This window comes from Podarcis muralis, chromosome 1 (assembly GCF_964188315.1).
Source record: "Podarcis muralis chromosome 1, rPodMur119.hap1.1, whole genome shotgun sequence".
NCBI lineage: Eukaryota > Metazoa > Chordata > Lepidosauria > Squamata > Lacertidae > Podarcis > Podarcis muralis.
This window is the reverse complement of record NC_135655.1, coordinates 33,451,231-33,467,743: the sequence shown is the minus strand read 5'-3', so window position 1 is coordinate 33,467,743 and position 16,513 is coordinate 33,451,231. Positions and strand designations below refer to the sequence as shown.

Genomic DNA, 16,513 nt, shown 5'->3' with positions numbered 1-16,513 from the left:
ACACACTTGCTGTTAGTGCTCATTACCATAGCAGTAGTATTGATCATGACACTTTTGAAAAATGTTTCCATTCTTCTCTTTAGAGGTCTTAAAGCAGAGGCTGGATGGCAACCAATCAGGGATGCTGCAGTAGTGGCTTTCCCATACTAAAAGAGGGTTGGATGAGATGATCTTTTAGGTCACTAGTAACTCTTTATGAGGGCCGCGGGTGGCGCTGTGGGTAAAAGCCTCAGCGCCTAGGGCTTGCCGATCGAAAGGTCGGCAGTTCGAATCCCCATGGCGGGGTGCGCTCCCGTTGTTTGGTCCCAGCGTCTGCCAACCTAGCAGTTCGAAAGCACTCCCGGGTGCAAGTAGATAAATAGGGACCGCTTACTAGCGGGAAGGTAAACAGCGTTTCCGTGTGTGGCTCTGGCTCGCCAGAGCAGCAATGTCACGCTGGCCACGTGACCCGGAAGTGTCTCCGGACAGCGCTGGCCCCCGGCCTCTTGAGTGAGATGGGCGCACAACCCTAGAGTCTGTCAAGACTGGCCCGTATGGGCAGGGGTACCTTTACCTTTTTAACTCTTTATGAGTCTATGATGTCAAGACAAGACAGGCATCACACAGAGTTCAAAAAGCCTATGTGAAGGTAACTCGTGTGGAAAGTTAGTTCAGTGTAACACAGTTGCTTTTCTTCTTTTGAAATAGTCCTAAGGATTTCACTTCTATAAGCATTCAGTATTAACTCATGAATGAACAGTATCACTCATAACAGTATCACCTAGTGATGTATGTCAGTTAACCTTCCTACATCAAGAAATCCCTCATCCCTTTAAATGCACCATGAAATTCCCAATGATACCCAGACCACAGCAAGCTGGCTTAAATTTTCTACATATAACTCTTTATTTCACAAAGCTATACGAATTATATGAACAATCACATTTCGCACTATAGTCTTTGGATAAAACTATATTTAAAGAGGCATTCTGATCCACAGGCATCACATACAAGAAGTATGGTTTTCTTTTTATCGTTTCTACAGACCCTCCTTTCCATCAGAAGGGAAGAGACATTTACAATGCGACGTTTAAAAGCATTCTTCATTTTGAAGAAAAAAAGTTCACTTGACCTAGGTTTCCAATAAGAATTTGACTGGTTCATATGTAATGTTTCATTTCCACAGAGTGCCTAGATAAACAGTACTTGGGCAGTCTGGAGTTAAGTACACATGAAAGCACGATGAAGTCACATCACTGTACTCAAAGAAGCTGATCCACAACCTTGGGCCTCCCTTCATTTGTTTTTCTCAGCAGTGTTTGCTTAAGTGCATTGATCTTCTCATCAAGTTCAGCCAAAGAATAGTTCTGTCATTCAGAAAAAAAGAGGTTAACATCTTGGATTTGTTGCATAAACATCTGAAACATTCTAGTCCTCCCCCCCCCCCCATTTTTATAAAAAAAAGTCTCTGTGCTGCTTTTCTTTTTGTTTATGCACTTTTACAACATATATACACACACCATACAAGAGTCATCATTATCTCTTATCCTCAGATAAGAGATAATGATGAATCTTATCCCTCTTATCCCCATTATCTCTTATCCTTCCCAGTCCATCTCCCCATGGCATTCTAGGCAGTCTTTTCTCGGCTGCATATTCTATTATTCCACCCATCTTCGTCTCAAATCTTCCTTTATTTAATGTGATCTGCTGTTCCTATGTTCATTCCTACTTGTAGGTTAAACTGACTATTATATCCTCTGAGATATTCTTCAAAAACACTTCCACTCATTTTGCGGTCATAGTTACTAATTCTGTGTATTCTCTCAATTTATTTTGCCATTATTTATTTTGTGGGTATCTCCTTTTCTTTCCATTTTTTCGCATATACCACTCTAGCTGTGGCGGTTGTGTATGAAAAGAGATTGAGTGCCTTTTCCAGGATCGCTCTGTGCTGCTTTTCATGATAGAATCCAGAAAATCAGCATCTTATTCATGTTCAACACACTCTTCTCATTGTATTTGCGCATTTTGCCACTTTCATCGAGGTTACATAAACCAGTTTCACTTTACATCAGATATGGTATGGCTTCTGAGGGTGCTAAAAAAATCTTCAACTGTGGTTTAATGCTGGACCACAGATCACAGTATGAAGACTGCTTTCATATTGATGTCTGGAGTCCAAAGTTAGACCAGAGTTTCCCATTTCTGATGTAATAGGAAACTGCAGTTAAAGAAACCATAAAACAAGCTCCAAAGTTGGTATGTAAGGGAAGTCTCTGTGTGTAGGATGCTTATCACTGGCTTAATAAATCATGATTTACTATACATCTGAATTTCCCCAGTGACTATGGTGGTAATTATGATGAAAACTCCTAATGTTTCTTAGCTAGGATAAGAATAATCTGAGAGAGAGAGGTAAAAGTTGCGGTGAATTTAATTTGCTATCTATAAACTACCAAGATGATTTCTCATATTGAGATCCAGTGTAACCCTATGCACATTTACTTTGGAGTTAGGTGTAAATTTCACAGTGTACAAGGGAACTGAGGGAACATGCACAGGATTGTGCTGCTAGAGAACATAGAAGGGCTGATGCTTTGATTTAAAAATAAATAAATGAATAAATAAATAAATAAAATCCTGGATTAGGACAGATTCAAATGTTTGTGGAATGCCATGTTTGGAGCTCCATACTCCTATGGGAACACTGGATTCTGATTTCCATGAGGATTGACTGGGCTATGCGAGATGTCGGTCCCCAGAGATGTGAGATGTTACTGTTTCCCATGCAATCCAGCAGACTGAACTGAGAAGCAGATTTAAGCACTCCCCAAGGTGCCTGGAGCTATGATCATAGGAGAAGGTTTTTTTGGCTGGGGCCACTGTGCCATATGAGTCCATCCTATCTTTAAGCTTATGAAACAATGAAATTTTTAACAGTGCTAAAATATATGCTAAGTTAACAGAGACAAAGAAAATGCACGTGTTGCGGAGGGGTTTCTGCTGCGTCTATTCTAGCTTAAGCAAGCTGAGAGTAGAGGGATACCAAAGGTTATAAATCTCTGAATTTTTAATTGCAAGAAACACACAGGTTAGCAGCACTCACTTGGTTTTGTTGGGTTTTCCTTCTCTTGCCAGACAAATTCTGAAAAAAAAAGACCAACCCAAAAGTCCAAATATAAGTAAAGCAGATTCTCTTCTATGTTTCTTTTGTATTACTAAAACAAGAAAGGACAAGAATTCTTTTCCTCATCATAATGAAAGAGGCAGCAGCCTAGAGCCCATCCTTCACAAAGGGCTTCCATTTTCTATTGAAGAGAAATATGAGCACCTGAATCCTCTCCTACATAAAATTTGCTTATTCTAATACTGCTAGGAGCACGTTATGTGCAAAAAGATGGGGAACCACCTGCATTGATGGACTATCAACATGTGGCTCACCTTTTTCATCCAACTGCTGAGGTTTCACACACGGATATTAAATCCTGCTGACCAGCTGTGTACGAGTGGGTGCTGGATTCATTACTTCCCCAAACAGTTGCCGAGTGAGTTTTTAACCAACCCTAGCAGCTGTGTGTGTGCTTTTTTAGACTGGAAAACCTGCTGGCAAAAAGCAAGCAAACTGACTGTAGTCAGGCTTCATCCCTAATTTTCTGTATCCTGAGTCCTGGAATACGTGTGTGTGTGAATGTGTGTGTTTAAATCCGAATGAGTAAATTAGCTCTTGAGAAAACATTTTCACCTTTGTAAGAGGAAAATACTCTGTACAGTTTAAAAAAACTAGTCCATCTTCCCAAAACAGCACCTCATGAATTCTCCAGTGTGTACATAGAACATATCGTATCTGCTGGTAGCCTAGCTGTCCTCAGTAGAGAGCATCATGAAGAGTTGTCCCTTCCAGAGAAATGAACAAGACAGACTGTGGAGCTGGGAAAGTACAGCAGAAAACTGTGCCTGGAACAAAATGGCTAGACTGAAGTAACTCCCCCTTTTTACTATAGAGAACCCCCACATACTTTGCTTTGTGCACCTTATTAAGCGCAACAGAGTTAGACTTACCACAGAATGAAAATATTCGGGAGACATTCCTTCCAATTCAAGAATCTTATCTTCCAGCTTTTTTATTCTTTGATAGATGTCTTTTGGCACTGGTCCACCTATATTATGGGAGATAGATAGATAGATAGATAGATAGATAGATAGATGGATGGATGATAGATAGATAGATAGATATGAAAAGCTAGCATGACTAGAAGCATTCAAAAGAAAAGAAAAGAAAAGTTCAGTATAGTCTTTAAGATTAATCTCTCAATCAAGATGTGAACATAACCAAGGGTGCATAGGAGGGAAAACATACAACATTAAATAGCAATACTCTGGTGCCAAGACCTGCTGAATCCTAGCAAGGCAGGATTCCAAGACTGGTTTGGGAAGTGCGTTGCTTATATACATGTGGTGATCCAGGGCTCTGAATGCAATTGCAAAAAAGACATAGGTTTAATATTTTGCTTTGTTTTAAAAAATAAATCGCATCTTGTATTTTACTTCTTGTTCTTTGAAAATATAACTCTGTCCATTATGCTCCATCAAAGCAGAGTTAATGAAACCACTGATCAGGATTTCTGCAAAGGGACCCTGACTACACTTATTGTTGTGAGTTGTGACATTTTTCCATCTGAAGAACCATATGCCAAAGTCCTTACACTTCTACTTCAAAATTTTGTGGATGTACTGTACTAGAAGTGAAACATGACTGGCATGAAAAATAAAATGCACACATTTAGATTTGCAGACTATATATATATCTCCCAGAGTATAATTCCTCTCTTGGATCTTTACAAGAACTTAGTGAGTTTTTCTTTCCATTCCTTATATGGAAGAGGCTAGTAATGAACATGCTAGGCTGCCCAGCAAGGTGCCTGACAGCGGTCAACATGTAAACATGTCAAAGACCACCAGCCACTGAGTAGTATATCCAACTAGACTGAACACCTGCACAAGTAATTCCTACAGATTTTTTTGAGAGAGAGGGGACAAAAAGAGAGAAGGAAATGCAATGCATAGTGCTTTTACATGAGCAATTTTAATCCTTGTCCCATCATTCTTCAGCCAGGACACTCCCAAATTTTGAAGTCCAAAAGTATGACACCAGGGGTAAAAGTGTAGCCTTATCTATAGTTACACTTCGAATTTATACTTCTGATGGTTTCTGCTCCACTGAATGACTCACAACTGAGGGCACGAATACAAATGATTTGCATGCACAGATAACAAGCTTTCTACAAACCTGTTTGCAACCTTAAATGTGCTTCAATATTCTGCAGTCTCTCTTCTACAGCCTGATTCCCACAATCACGAGAAAGGGAGTTCGCCTTATGAGTGGACCCATGAGCACTGTCACTTCTAGTCTGGGGGCCGTAGGTGTTTACAACTCGAGAAACTAGGTTCAAGAAGTACAAGATGAATATTTTACACACATGGAAGGAACAAGCAAGGATTATCTGCTAGGAGAATACTTTTGACAGTGCAATTTCATTAATTTCAATAGAAAAGTAAGCCCACTGTGTTTAATAGGACTACCACCAGGGCGGCTTCCTTAGTTAAGAGAATATAATTCTAGCCAATCTCAATTTGCATTTCTCCCTAACTTAAACTGTAATGTTCCGCATTCTACTCTGGTGGTGACTAAACTGCACAAGACACCTAACTTCTGAATTCTTCAATTACTCTTCCTTACTGACTCAAATACTCCTGCTGTCTGTATGCCTCATGCTGGGAAAAATAAATATGACTATCCCATGTGCTTTGCATTGTTCTTGTCATGTGCACTACTGTACTGTGATTCTACAGTAACCTAAAAGACTTCCAATTAGAAATTGCATGGCAGAACTTACTTTCAATGTGGTAAATTAGCAACTATTAAGTACTAAAGATTATGTGGTGCTCAGCTTAATAGAAATGACTCACCTACTCTTCAACGCCCCCCCAAAAACAAGAATACAATTAGCAGGAGTTCCAGACTCCCACAATAAACGCTCCACAAAAGAGAGAGCAATATCATTTGATTCTCCGGACATTGCTGGATTAACAGCAATGGTCATTCCTGATCATTGACCATGCTGGCTGGGGCAGAGGGTGATGGGAGATTGGAGTCAAACAAGTTCCCCACCTTTGCTCCAGACAACTATTCTAGAGAATTACTCCTTGAACTTTTCACACTGCCATCTTTTTTTTTTAAAGCTAGCCATTGATTTGTTTCTTTATTTACAACATTTATATCCCACTTTTCCTCAACAAGCCCAATGTGTTTAGCACCACCAAGTTAAATAACCTAGGTTTTTTGTTTTTTTAAATGACAATAAATGGCAATAAAGGAGCAATAACTCACTAAAACAGGAGGGGGTGAAGGACGGAGAACAAAACTATGAAAAATAATTTAATCACAGCAATTAAAACCACTTCAAAAGCGAAACAACCATTTATGGTCCAATAGCTTTCCTAAAGAATAAAGCTTTTGACCATTCTACAAAGGCAATTAGAGAATCAGTGATATAATAATGCAAGGCAACTTTCATCCAAAAGCCATTTTCTACCACAGTAGCCACAGTCTTTTGTAGAATGCTGACAGTCTGATCACAAGCATACTTACTTCAAAACAAGCCCTGCTGAGTTCAATGGGATTTGTTTCCTAATAGGTGTGCTTAAAATCACAGCTGGATAATTTTTTTAAATAACAGTAATAAAAAAATCATCTCCCCAACCCAAGTTTCTAGCACTTGTTTCTGAAAAGCTAAATTTAATATAAAATGACAAACATTTCTAATGCACCTGAACAAAGTGTCTCTCATTGGCTTAGAAAATGAACAGATGCTGTAATCCCACAACTCAGTTGGAAACTTTTTTTTTTCTGAATAAACGTGCATTGGACTAGGTATATCGCCTCAATTGATGGTCTCATCTTAGAAAGAGAGAGATCTTCCGTTATCAAGTGAATGTCTAGTTCAAGAGCTTAGAGAAACTGACCAAGTTCCCTTTTGCCTATACTAATTGTATTGGTTCTTCTTTTTTTAAAGGGTTACTTTAGAGGACAAAATCCCTCATTAAATACACTGACAGATAATGATAAATAGTACTTACCCTTAACATGACTTTTGAATCCTGGGTAAGGTGTGAACACTGCATCAGTCCTTGCACAACTGTTTTCTAAGGGTGTTTTAATAAGTGATCATTAGTGCAGTCATTTAAAAAGCCCACACTTTGCTCCAGAGGCTTAACAGAGCCAGCTAGCATACCTAAATAAGATGCAGTATCCAATTATGTCATATTCTGAGTAGACCCACTGAAATCAATAGACTTTACTTAAGTTACTGATTTCAATCTAGCTGCCCCAAATATGACTAAAATTGGATTTCAACCTAAAAGCACAGAACACTCAGTGCTGATGTTCAAACTTGGTTTTACTTACTGTAGGCCAGATTACAGATATACAGATTACTGAGATTACTTTTTCTAGGGACAATAATATTATCCACATTTTAGGGTCTTCATGTTTAGCAGTTATTAACTATACTGCTCTATTAATATTTTAAAAAGTAAAAACCCCATTAACACTTAACAAATGCCAATTTCCAGAAGCGCCCAGCTTTCAATGTTAAAAGATCCAAAACATATGTCGGAATTCCGTACAGGAAAGGTACAATCTTATATGTTCCAAGTGTGCAGCTTAGAGAGAGAGAAAGAAATATTGGCAATACTCCTGTGTCAAATATTTAGGATAAGGACAAGATGATTTGCTTTCCAATTAGACTTGTTTTTTATAATGATACTCTTAAATGGAGTGAATTTATGGCTACTTTAATTGTTTGGGCAAGGCACTCATTTAAATAATTTATTTTTATTCTTATTTTAAAGATGGATACTTTCTAAAGTCATGTGTGTGAGGAATTATATCATGTTTTCTGTTAAATGCTTTTGTAATAGAATGGATTAGTAAACACTTGGTTAAAATTAAACAAGTTTTGAAATTATACACACACACACACACACACACACACACACACTATAGATATAAAAAATCTGGTAAAAACGAAAGGTTTATTTTCTGAACATTATCATTTCCTCAAAACATAAGTTCCCACTGAACATAAATTTAGACTAGACTGGGGAAATATTTAAGGAGTGATATTATAGAATATTCATGTGAGTATGTATTTACACAAGAAATCAAGTATTCTATATCAACTAATTTAAGGGAAAATCACTTTAAAATCATGTGCAGGTGGTATACAGCACAAGGTAAATTGAGACAGATGCATTTAATACAAGACGATAGGCACTGGAGATGCTGTCAGTTCTGCTGATGACTTTGATAATTGGTGGTTTGTTTTTTGTTTTTGCCAAAATGTTTTATTTGGGGTCAGACTTTTTATATAAGATACGAATAGAGAAAAGTGGTAACTAAAGTGTTAATTACTGAAAAAACTGAAATTGTTTCCAAGCAGAGAACAGTAAAAATCTACTGAAGAATGATTAAGGCTACAATCGTATAAACACTTTCCTGGAAGCAAGCCCACTGAACTTAAAGGAGACTTTGGAGTATACATGGATATGGTTGCACTGGAAGGCAAGCACTTATTGGTGGTGAAGCTTACACATTTCATAAGGTTTAAGAAGTGTAAAGAACATCTTTACCAATTGAATGTGTCACCTTTTGGAAAGGACAATATGATCAAAACACTGAAATGGTTATTTGCCCTTCTTAAGATACTGAGGAATCTTGCTCTGCTTATAAAACTATGGAATTTGTGTTGCAGGCATATCACACATATGTATTATTGTTCGATTTTGATTTTATTCGTGACATAATTCGTGTGATTGCTGTATTCCATTTTTCTCATCTAGTTTAATAATAATTAAAAGCACAGGTGGAAAAATGTTCACCTTCAGAGTTGGTCCTTTTAATACCCAGAAAGCAATGCCACTGATGATGAAAGATGACTTGGGCAGTGGTATGATCTTGGTCACTGGTACAGAAAGAGAGAAATGTAGTTTCTGAGGGATGTGGTGTGTTGGACAAGTGATGGCCATGTATAAAATGGAAATCTCAATGACAAGCTAAAGGAGCTTAACAACCATGCTTATCTTCTTCAGTACATCTAAATGATGAAATCCAGAAGTTATACTTCATTAAGAGCATACTTTTCTCCTCACGTTTTAAGATTATTAGTGCACATTATTAAAACACTTCTGTGATACATTTCTGTGCACAGTTACTCGCACTAAAATGCAATTAGTAAGAAGAGAACAGGTTAAAAAAACCCCAGTAAACACAGACTTGCTCAGATTGATTTATAGTAAGGAAGGGGACTCTATTCATACCCCATATAGCTTTCCCCAAAATATTTTTAGAAAAGCCATATTCTTAGTTAAGGGTGCAGTCTAGAAATCATGTACACTTTTGTATGCCACTACAGTTATTGAGAATACCCTAAAATAAAAATTAGATTACACTGGAAATAAGTTTATTGAAGTCACTGGGACCGAATTATAAATGAGTACAAATCAGGGTGTTGTAAACTAAGACTCCCTTTACGTTTTGTCTAACCAATGCCTTTTACATGGTTAACTATGTAACATTGCCCTTTTTTCAATATTTTTTTTTAAGAGCTGTTCAAATAATAGGGCAAGAGATCACACTTAAAAGGGTAAGAAAATTAAACCGCAAGTGGACAGCTACCTTGATTACAATCGATAACATTGCAAAATTCTCTGACATTGTTTTCATTGATCTCAGCTTGCTTCCTTTCAATGAAGGCTGATATTCGTCTTTCAATCTGCAGGTGACAGGGACAACGTATATTTAGATTTCATTATTTCCATTCAAAATAGGGGGAGAATGGTCTAGTTTAGAAAAGAAAAAAAAGTGGCCCAAGACTCACTCACTTCAGCTTTCCCAGCTTTTATTTGGACTACTTCTGGGTCAAAATCAACATGAGCCTCTTTCAGGCTTGCAGAACCAAAAGCTGCATGTGTCACTTCCATCTGCAAGTCTTTTTCTATTACATTTGAATTAGTCTCACACTTTCCACCTTCTGTCTTACTGGAATCATCAACGGGTACAGTGCTTTCTTCTTTAATCAAAGACTGGAGTTTTTCTATAAATGGCTAAGCAAAAGAAAGGAGAGAGAGAGAGAGAGAGAGAGAGAGAGAGAGAGAGAGAGAGAGATGGGATTCAAACTGACACAACACTTTTTCTTAACTGGAATCTCTAAAACAAGCTTCTTAAGATAATTGTAGAGGCCATATGCCATCACCTTTGTGTACATAATCCAATCAAACTAGAATTAAAATACAACATCTCTAAGTGTCACTGCCCTTTCGATCAGTGCCTTTTACTAATCTGCGTATTTGGGGGGAAAAACAACCTCTGGAGGGTCCAGACTATCTGAGAAAATCTGCCTGTTACTCATCTGTTTTGTACCAAATCAAAGCAGCACCCTTCGGCACCAATGCCACTTAATTTACATGCCATTCAAATGCTTACCCAGAACATTAAGGCTTAAGTATTTTTCCTCCTTAACATGAGAGCCAAGACTCTCATTCTGTTAAAGCTCTTGCTTTAACACTACATCACTGGCAGCATCTCCACTTGAAACGCAGCCACCCAAAATGCATGGGAGAATACAAACATTGTACTCCAGGTTCATGCATCTCCCAACACAGCCAATAACCAGAGAAGCAAAATAAATGCACCTTCTTTTTCTCATCATTCAAAAAAAGCCCTATTTATATCCTTTGCATTTTGTATGCAAAGTCACACAACAAAATAAACCCAAATGCAAGTTCGTTCATCCATTCTTCTGTTACACTTTTAAAGAAGCTGCAATAAAAGGGCTAGACAGCAACCCAGCGAAAAACAGTACTTGCAAATCATGCAAACAATCAAAAACTATGAAGTGATTTACCAACATCAGCAATCCCCCCACTTCCATTTAATTGAGCTTCATGTTTATTCCTTATTTGGAGCTACAAAATTAGGATTTTACACCAATGCTATTAATAGAAATACTTCGGTTGGCACTATCAAATTGCCTGAAAAAACAGTAACAAAATAAGAACATCCACTTACAAGGTTATTAGTTCTCATACTAAGAAACAATTGCATGAGAGCACTTGTTGTGCTCACTGCCCTGCAAGTTCTTTTCTTTTTTAAAAGCTTTTGATATATACATTATTTAGAACGATGGCACAATCATCGGGAAATTTCTGCTAGACAAGCCCCCACAAAGACAGACAGGAAATGAACCAACATCATTCTGTTTTATTCCCAAGAGAACTTGCAAAGGAGATGTTGTGACAGGCCACACCTCAGTTGAATATATTCTCATTGTGGCATCACACAGACACCACATAACTGTGCTAGCATGCAATCCAAAATGACATCCAAAAACAAGGAACAAGGCAAATAGTGCAACTTCACATTAATAACGGTTTTAAAATGTCAAATGAATAGGATAACACAGAGCAACTGGTTACTTGACAAGATGAAAGATTAAATATCTAAGAAGTTACTTTGGAGGGGAAAAAATCTGTGCTGGAAATATGGTTAATTGCAGACACACACACCAGGATGCACCATGCTGGGATAATGCCACTTCTTGATCCACTGAAAGCACTCTACGAACCGCAGAACTCACCCAACGCATGGAATCATTATCATAGCATGAGACACACCTGCCGTGTTATTGCTTAATTATAACCCACCACAGATGGAAATGTACTGCATTTACAATGGAAGTGTAGAAATCAACAGGACTGCATTTGCGCAATCTACTTATCCACAGTAGCTTGCAATGCTATTCCCACAATCCTTCTGATAATTGTTTTAAGGTAACAGGTTTAAATCTTTTAGAAAGCACAGTGGAACCTCAGGTGTACAATACAGCAAGATGCACCATTTCCTGACACAGCAGCCCTAACTGCTGAGCCGAGGTTCTGCATTTAAGGATTACTCTGAGAGAGCTGAGTTTTTAAAGTTCCAATAAAAAAAAAAATTACCTGTAAACCTGATATATGCTGCTGCAGAGCAGTAAAGAGCAACGCGGGTGATGTACTTTGAAGCTTGCTCCAGTCGATGTTAATTTTCACCACATCTTCTCCAATATTAAGCTTCAAAAGTGAAACAAATCATGTCACAAGAGGGCCTCAACACAACAGCCCTTCCAACCACAAACAGCCTAAGAGTTAAACGGGAATTTCACATCAGTCGAAAGCGTCCAGAACAGACTGAATCAGGCCAATGGTCTACTCCCAAGTCTGGCAGCCTGCTTCCCACACTGACCAAGAAGATGCTTATGGAAAGCAAACAAGCAGGCCTTCAATACAAGTCATCTCCTGCTGTTGCTTCCTGGCAACTCTTACTCTGTGGGACACCGCTTCTGAACTATGTTCCTAGTCCTCAGGAAAATTTATAGAGAATAAATCTATTACTATCTAAGGTAGTTGTCGTTCTCACTTCTAATGACAGAGGAATCTGCAGGTTAATCAACTCAAGTTTTAAAACAACCATGTTCTGAGGTGACATTCTAATGGAGCACTTGTGACAGTTAACTGAATAGAGTTCAATTAGTTACTGTAGTTTTATTTTTTCTACTAAAAATTACTGCTATTTTGAGTCTAGAAACTTAACCCCCTGTTCCTGAACATCATACTTTTGAGGATTTTTCAATATTCTTACTTCAGACATGCCCTATTTATGCTGTATGTAAATACAGAGGTGGAATTGGGCCAGGAGTTTAACAATTAGGGACACATTATTTGTGGTTTCCACCAGTGTTTTCTTTCCCTCAACTGAAATATTTAGTACACTCTGAACACTTTGAGGTGAAGGGTTCTCCAATATTAAGAGCAACAGTGGGGCAGGCAAAAGGAGACTAGGAAACCAGGAGCCATTTAACAGATTATTTCCAAGCCCAGGGAGAAACATGCCACTTTTTTCTACATATAAAAGAGATATGTTCTTCAGAGGACTGAAGCATATATATATATTGAAATTTTCTGCTATGGCGTAATTGTGCACTCAATAGGTAGCAGGAATTACTAATGTCATTTTAAGTATGATGTGCAAAATTCTTGGATATAATCTTGCATGTGTTGATGGTTTCAGTCTCATATTTTAAGTAGTCATAATTTTTGGGCTGAATAATAATAATTATAATAATAATAATAATTTTATTATTTATACCCTGCCCATCTGGCTGGGTTTCCCCAGCCACTCTGGGCGGCTCCCAACAGAATACTAAAAACAGGAAAAAAACTTCAAACATTAAAAATTTCCCTAAACAGGGCTCCCGAGAAGGCCCTCTATCTGGTTCCCTGTAACCTCACTTCTCTCAGTGAGGGAACCGCCAGAAGGCCCTCGGCCTATATATATTTGAATATTACTAGCTTTTAAAATAAAAGATGTGGAAGTAGTTGATGCTCCCATTTTCACTTTCCCTGCACCCATGCCTTGTGCAACTTTTCTCATATGTTTTGCTTCTCCCATGGATGCCCTTGGGAGTTCAGAAGATGTTCTCAAAATATGGGGATAAGCTCAGAACTAATGGTGGCTATTTTCTATTTTAAAATAATGATACACTTCAGTATTCTCTGTGTGTGTTTGTGTGTGTATCCTATGTGAAAATATTTCATTTAAAATTTTAATTTCAACAGAGGCTACAAAAAGTGGGAGGAAGATTTTTACCAAATTATTTACACTGGTTTCCTCCCGCAGATATTACTTTATTTAGCACTTTTAGGTTGAAATTCTATAGACGCTTTAAGTGAACTCCTACCCCTCCTCCGCCCCATGTTGAAAAGCATGGAGAAGGGCCATAATTCAGTGGCAGAACATCTGCTTTGCACCCAGAAGGACCCTGGTTCAATTCCTGGAAGCTCCAGATAGGTCCGAAACCCTGGGGAGCTGCTGTCAGTCAATGTAGACAATATTGAGCTAGAAAGACCAATGATCAGACTTAGTATAGGGTATCTTCCAGTGTTCCTATGATGACTGGATGGGCAATGTGTTAGGATGGCACATACATGTCCCTCTACTGGCTTCTACCAGCAGTAGAAAGAGGAAAGCCCTAACACAGTATTACTGGGAAGTTTTTGACGGGATGGATCCAAAGCTCTGTATATTCCCTGAGGGACTAATTCTCAGGCCCTTCAGCGGTGCCAGCCCAGACTTCACTGTGCATAAATAAAAATTACAGAAACCAGTCCCCCAGTTGTCTGCCAAAGCAGCAGGGCTTGGGATGCAACAATGGATCCACCACATTGCCTTTCCCTACACTTAAGACTGCTGTAAGATGAGTTAAAACCTAGGAATGTCAATGAGACTTACTTCTGAGCAGATATGTTTAGGATTAAACTACCGATGTTGAAAATTGTTTACAATCTTCATTGCAAATGAAAAAATATTTTTGTAATACCATCTTAAGAGAAGGGGAACTGATGATGATATATGGCCAAGGCTACAAAATAAATCCAAAACAGCAATGAAGACTTGAGCCCATATTTCCCAGATCTAAATCTAACCCTTTTTATCCATTGGAGAAAATGCCACTTTCAAAAAGCCAGACAACTAGTTTCCATCTAACTAATTTCCACCCACTTCATGTAGTTTAACAAAAGACATAACATGACACTGTTTATTGACTCTGACCAATTTCTATTTCCTCCTTAAAGTTCTTTGATCAAACCACTTCTTGAAACTATAGCTATTGAATCTTTTAATTATCTGTCTCTGTAATAGATCCTTTCCTCATTGTAAAGAATTCTTATGGCTCCTCTCTTCATCCTCTCCCACTTTCAACTCACTTTTTTTTAAAAAAAGTTTGGACACTAGAAGTGATACTACACTCCAGCAGCCATCTTACCATCAATGCAGATAGAAATAAACCATTTATCTACTCCTCAATCAATATGTGCTTCTGTTTAATTGAAATGCATGTAAATGCTCAAGGATGCAAGAGAAGATTTTGAGGACAGGCCTGTATTTGTTACATTTTACCTAGGTTAATAGCAGAGGTTTTTTAAGAGTCATTGTAACACAAGCCTTAAAGAGATTTCTATCCTTTAGAAAGGCAGACTGTAAAATGTGTGTATGTAGGCATTTATAAAGGTGGCAAAAAAGCAATTACAGAATGCTGAGTTTCACATGGGATTTTTGCTCCCCTTCCTTACAATATGTAAACCACAATTTGAACTCAGTTCTTCAGCTACTTACATTTGATCACTGAAGAACAAATGTGTGTCGGCCACCCATGTGCCAGTGTCACACAAGTCAAAATAATGAAGGTTATTATAAAAAAAAAGAGTGGAAGAAGAGGAAGAGCCATATACAAAATAGGTTCCCAAATTTGCAGATTTACATTACACACACGTGAGTGGTGGGGGGTTGGGGTTGGAAAGCGCAATGTACCAAATGCATCAAAGAAAAACGAGCCTGGAAAAGCTAAATGAAATATATGAAAGCAACACCCCACTAGGAAAAACGTGAGGATTAAAACGTCCCTTGTAATCCTATTGATTTCTGTGGGGCATGCATGTCAGCAACAACAATCACCGAGGGTGGCAAGAGGTTCCTGCGGAAATCAATAGCTGTTGCTTCCAAGTAGTAGCAAGCTTAGGTTTGGTAAGCTCGGTTCGATGCTCAGATACGCGAAGCGTGACGGAGAAAACGTGGGAAGGGAGCCCTGAAGCACTATGCTAGGCTTAATCATAAGCCTCTTTTCCTTGGAGAGACTCCTTAAAAACTATTTTAACACGATTGTCTCGTGCAGATACACGTCTTTCGGGAAACTTGTGCAGCGAGATCGGAGCTGGGTGTCGGGGCCGACCTTTTATTTTTCCCCTTTTAGATAAGCCCCCCCTTTTCGAGGACGTTTCCACGGCGGCAACAACTGCACCTCATCCCTCCTGCCTCCGACTCTGCCGCCAAGCGCGGCTGCTGCGCTGGCTCCCTCCCCGCAAAACTAACCTGCCCCACCAGCGCCGGCAGCGAGCGCAGGGCGCCTCTCAAGACCTCTCCGGCTGCCTCCTCGGAGGAGTCCCCTAGCGGGGCGGAGACCTCGGGCGGGATGGAGCCGGCCTCTCCCGCGACGGAGGCCATAACAGCCGCCCACAACAAACAGCCCGGGCGCGGCGGCGGCGGGGGCCATGCCTCTCCCTCCCTCCGCCCCTCGCGCCTCGTCGCACGGGGATGACGGAGGAAGGCTCGCCTCCGGAGCTGCTTCAGGGCCCCGCCCACTCACGTGACCGATGGGTAGAGAGGGAAGGACGCAGCTGCGGGGCTTCTGAGACGCGCCGCCTTTGCGGGTGCGGCTCCTGCCGGTCTCCGTGTAAACGCGGTCCTTCTCAAGGGGAGCGCCTTTGCTCCCCACCAGCTGCTGTTTGAGGGGCGGAGCAGCCGCTTTGATCGTTGCGCAATGTGGCTGCGTTGAGAAGCATCTGGAAAAGGAGATGTTTGAATTGTAGAGGTGGGTTA

General features: G+C 39.4%; 1 protein-coding gene across 2 annotated transcripts; it reads right to left on the bottom strand.

Annotated features, from left to right (window-relative positions):
• Positions 1 to 861: 861 nt before the first annotated feature.
• MBIP (MAP3K12 binding inhibitory protein 1) lies at positions 862 to 16,222 on the bottom strand. 2 transcript variants are annotated; one of them, XM_028720488.2, is made up of 9 exons: positions 16,007 to 16,221; positions 12,040 to 12,150; positions 9,925 to 10,146; positions 9,719 to 9,815; positions 7,120 to 7,185; positions 5,270 to 5,422; positions 4,042 to 4,139; positions 3,089 to 3,127; positions 862 to 1,346 (listed from the first exon to the last, which is right to left on the bottom strand). In XM_028720488.2, the coding sequence occupies exons 1-9, from the start codon at positions 16,136 to 16,138 to the stop codon at positions 1,242 to 1,244; spliced, it is 1,023 nt and encodes a 340-aa protein (XP_028576321.2). In that variant the 5' UTR covers positions 16,139 to 16,221; the 3' UTR covers positions 862 to 1,241. The 2 variants fall into 2 exon arrangements, with proteins under 2 accessions (XP_028576321.2, XP_028576331.2); XM_028720498.2 differs by lacking the exon at positions 12,040 to 12,150 and having other exon boundaries at positions 16,007 to 16,222.
• Positions 16,223 to 16,513: the final 291 nt, after the last annotated feature.

Coding starts and splice junctions, on each gene's coding strand:
- MBIP (XM_028720488.2), bottom strand. CDS start 16,138: ATGGCCTCCGTCGCGGGAGAGGCCGGCTCCATCCCGCCCGAGGTCTCC. Junction 9,816..9,924: donor TAAAAGCTGGGAAAGCTGAA/GTGAGTGAGTCT, acceptor TGTCACCTGCAG/ATTGAAAGACGAATATCAGC. Junction 3,128..4,041: donor CCGAATATTTTCATTCTGTG/GTAAGTCTAACT, acceptor TTTTTTTTTCAG/AATTTGTCTGGCAAGAGAAG.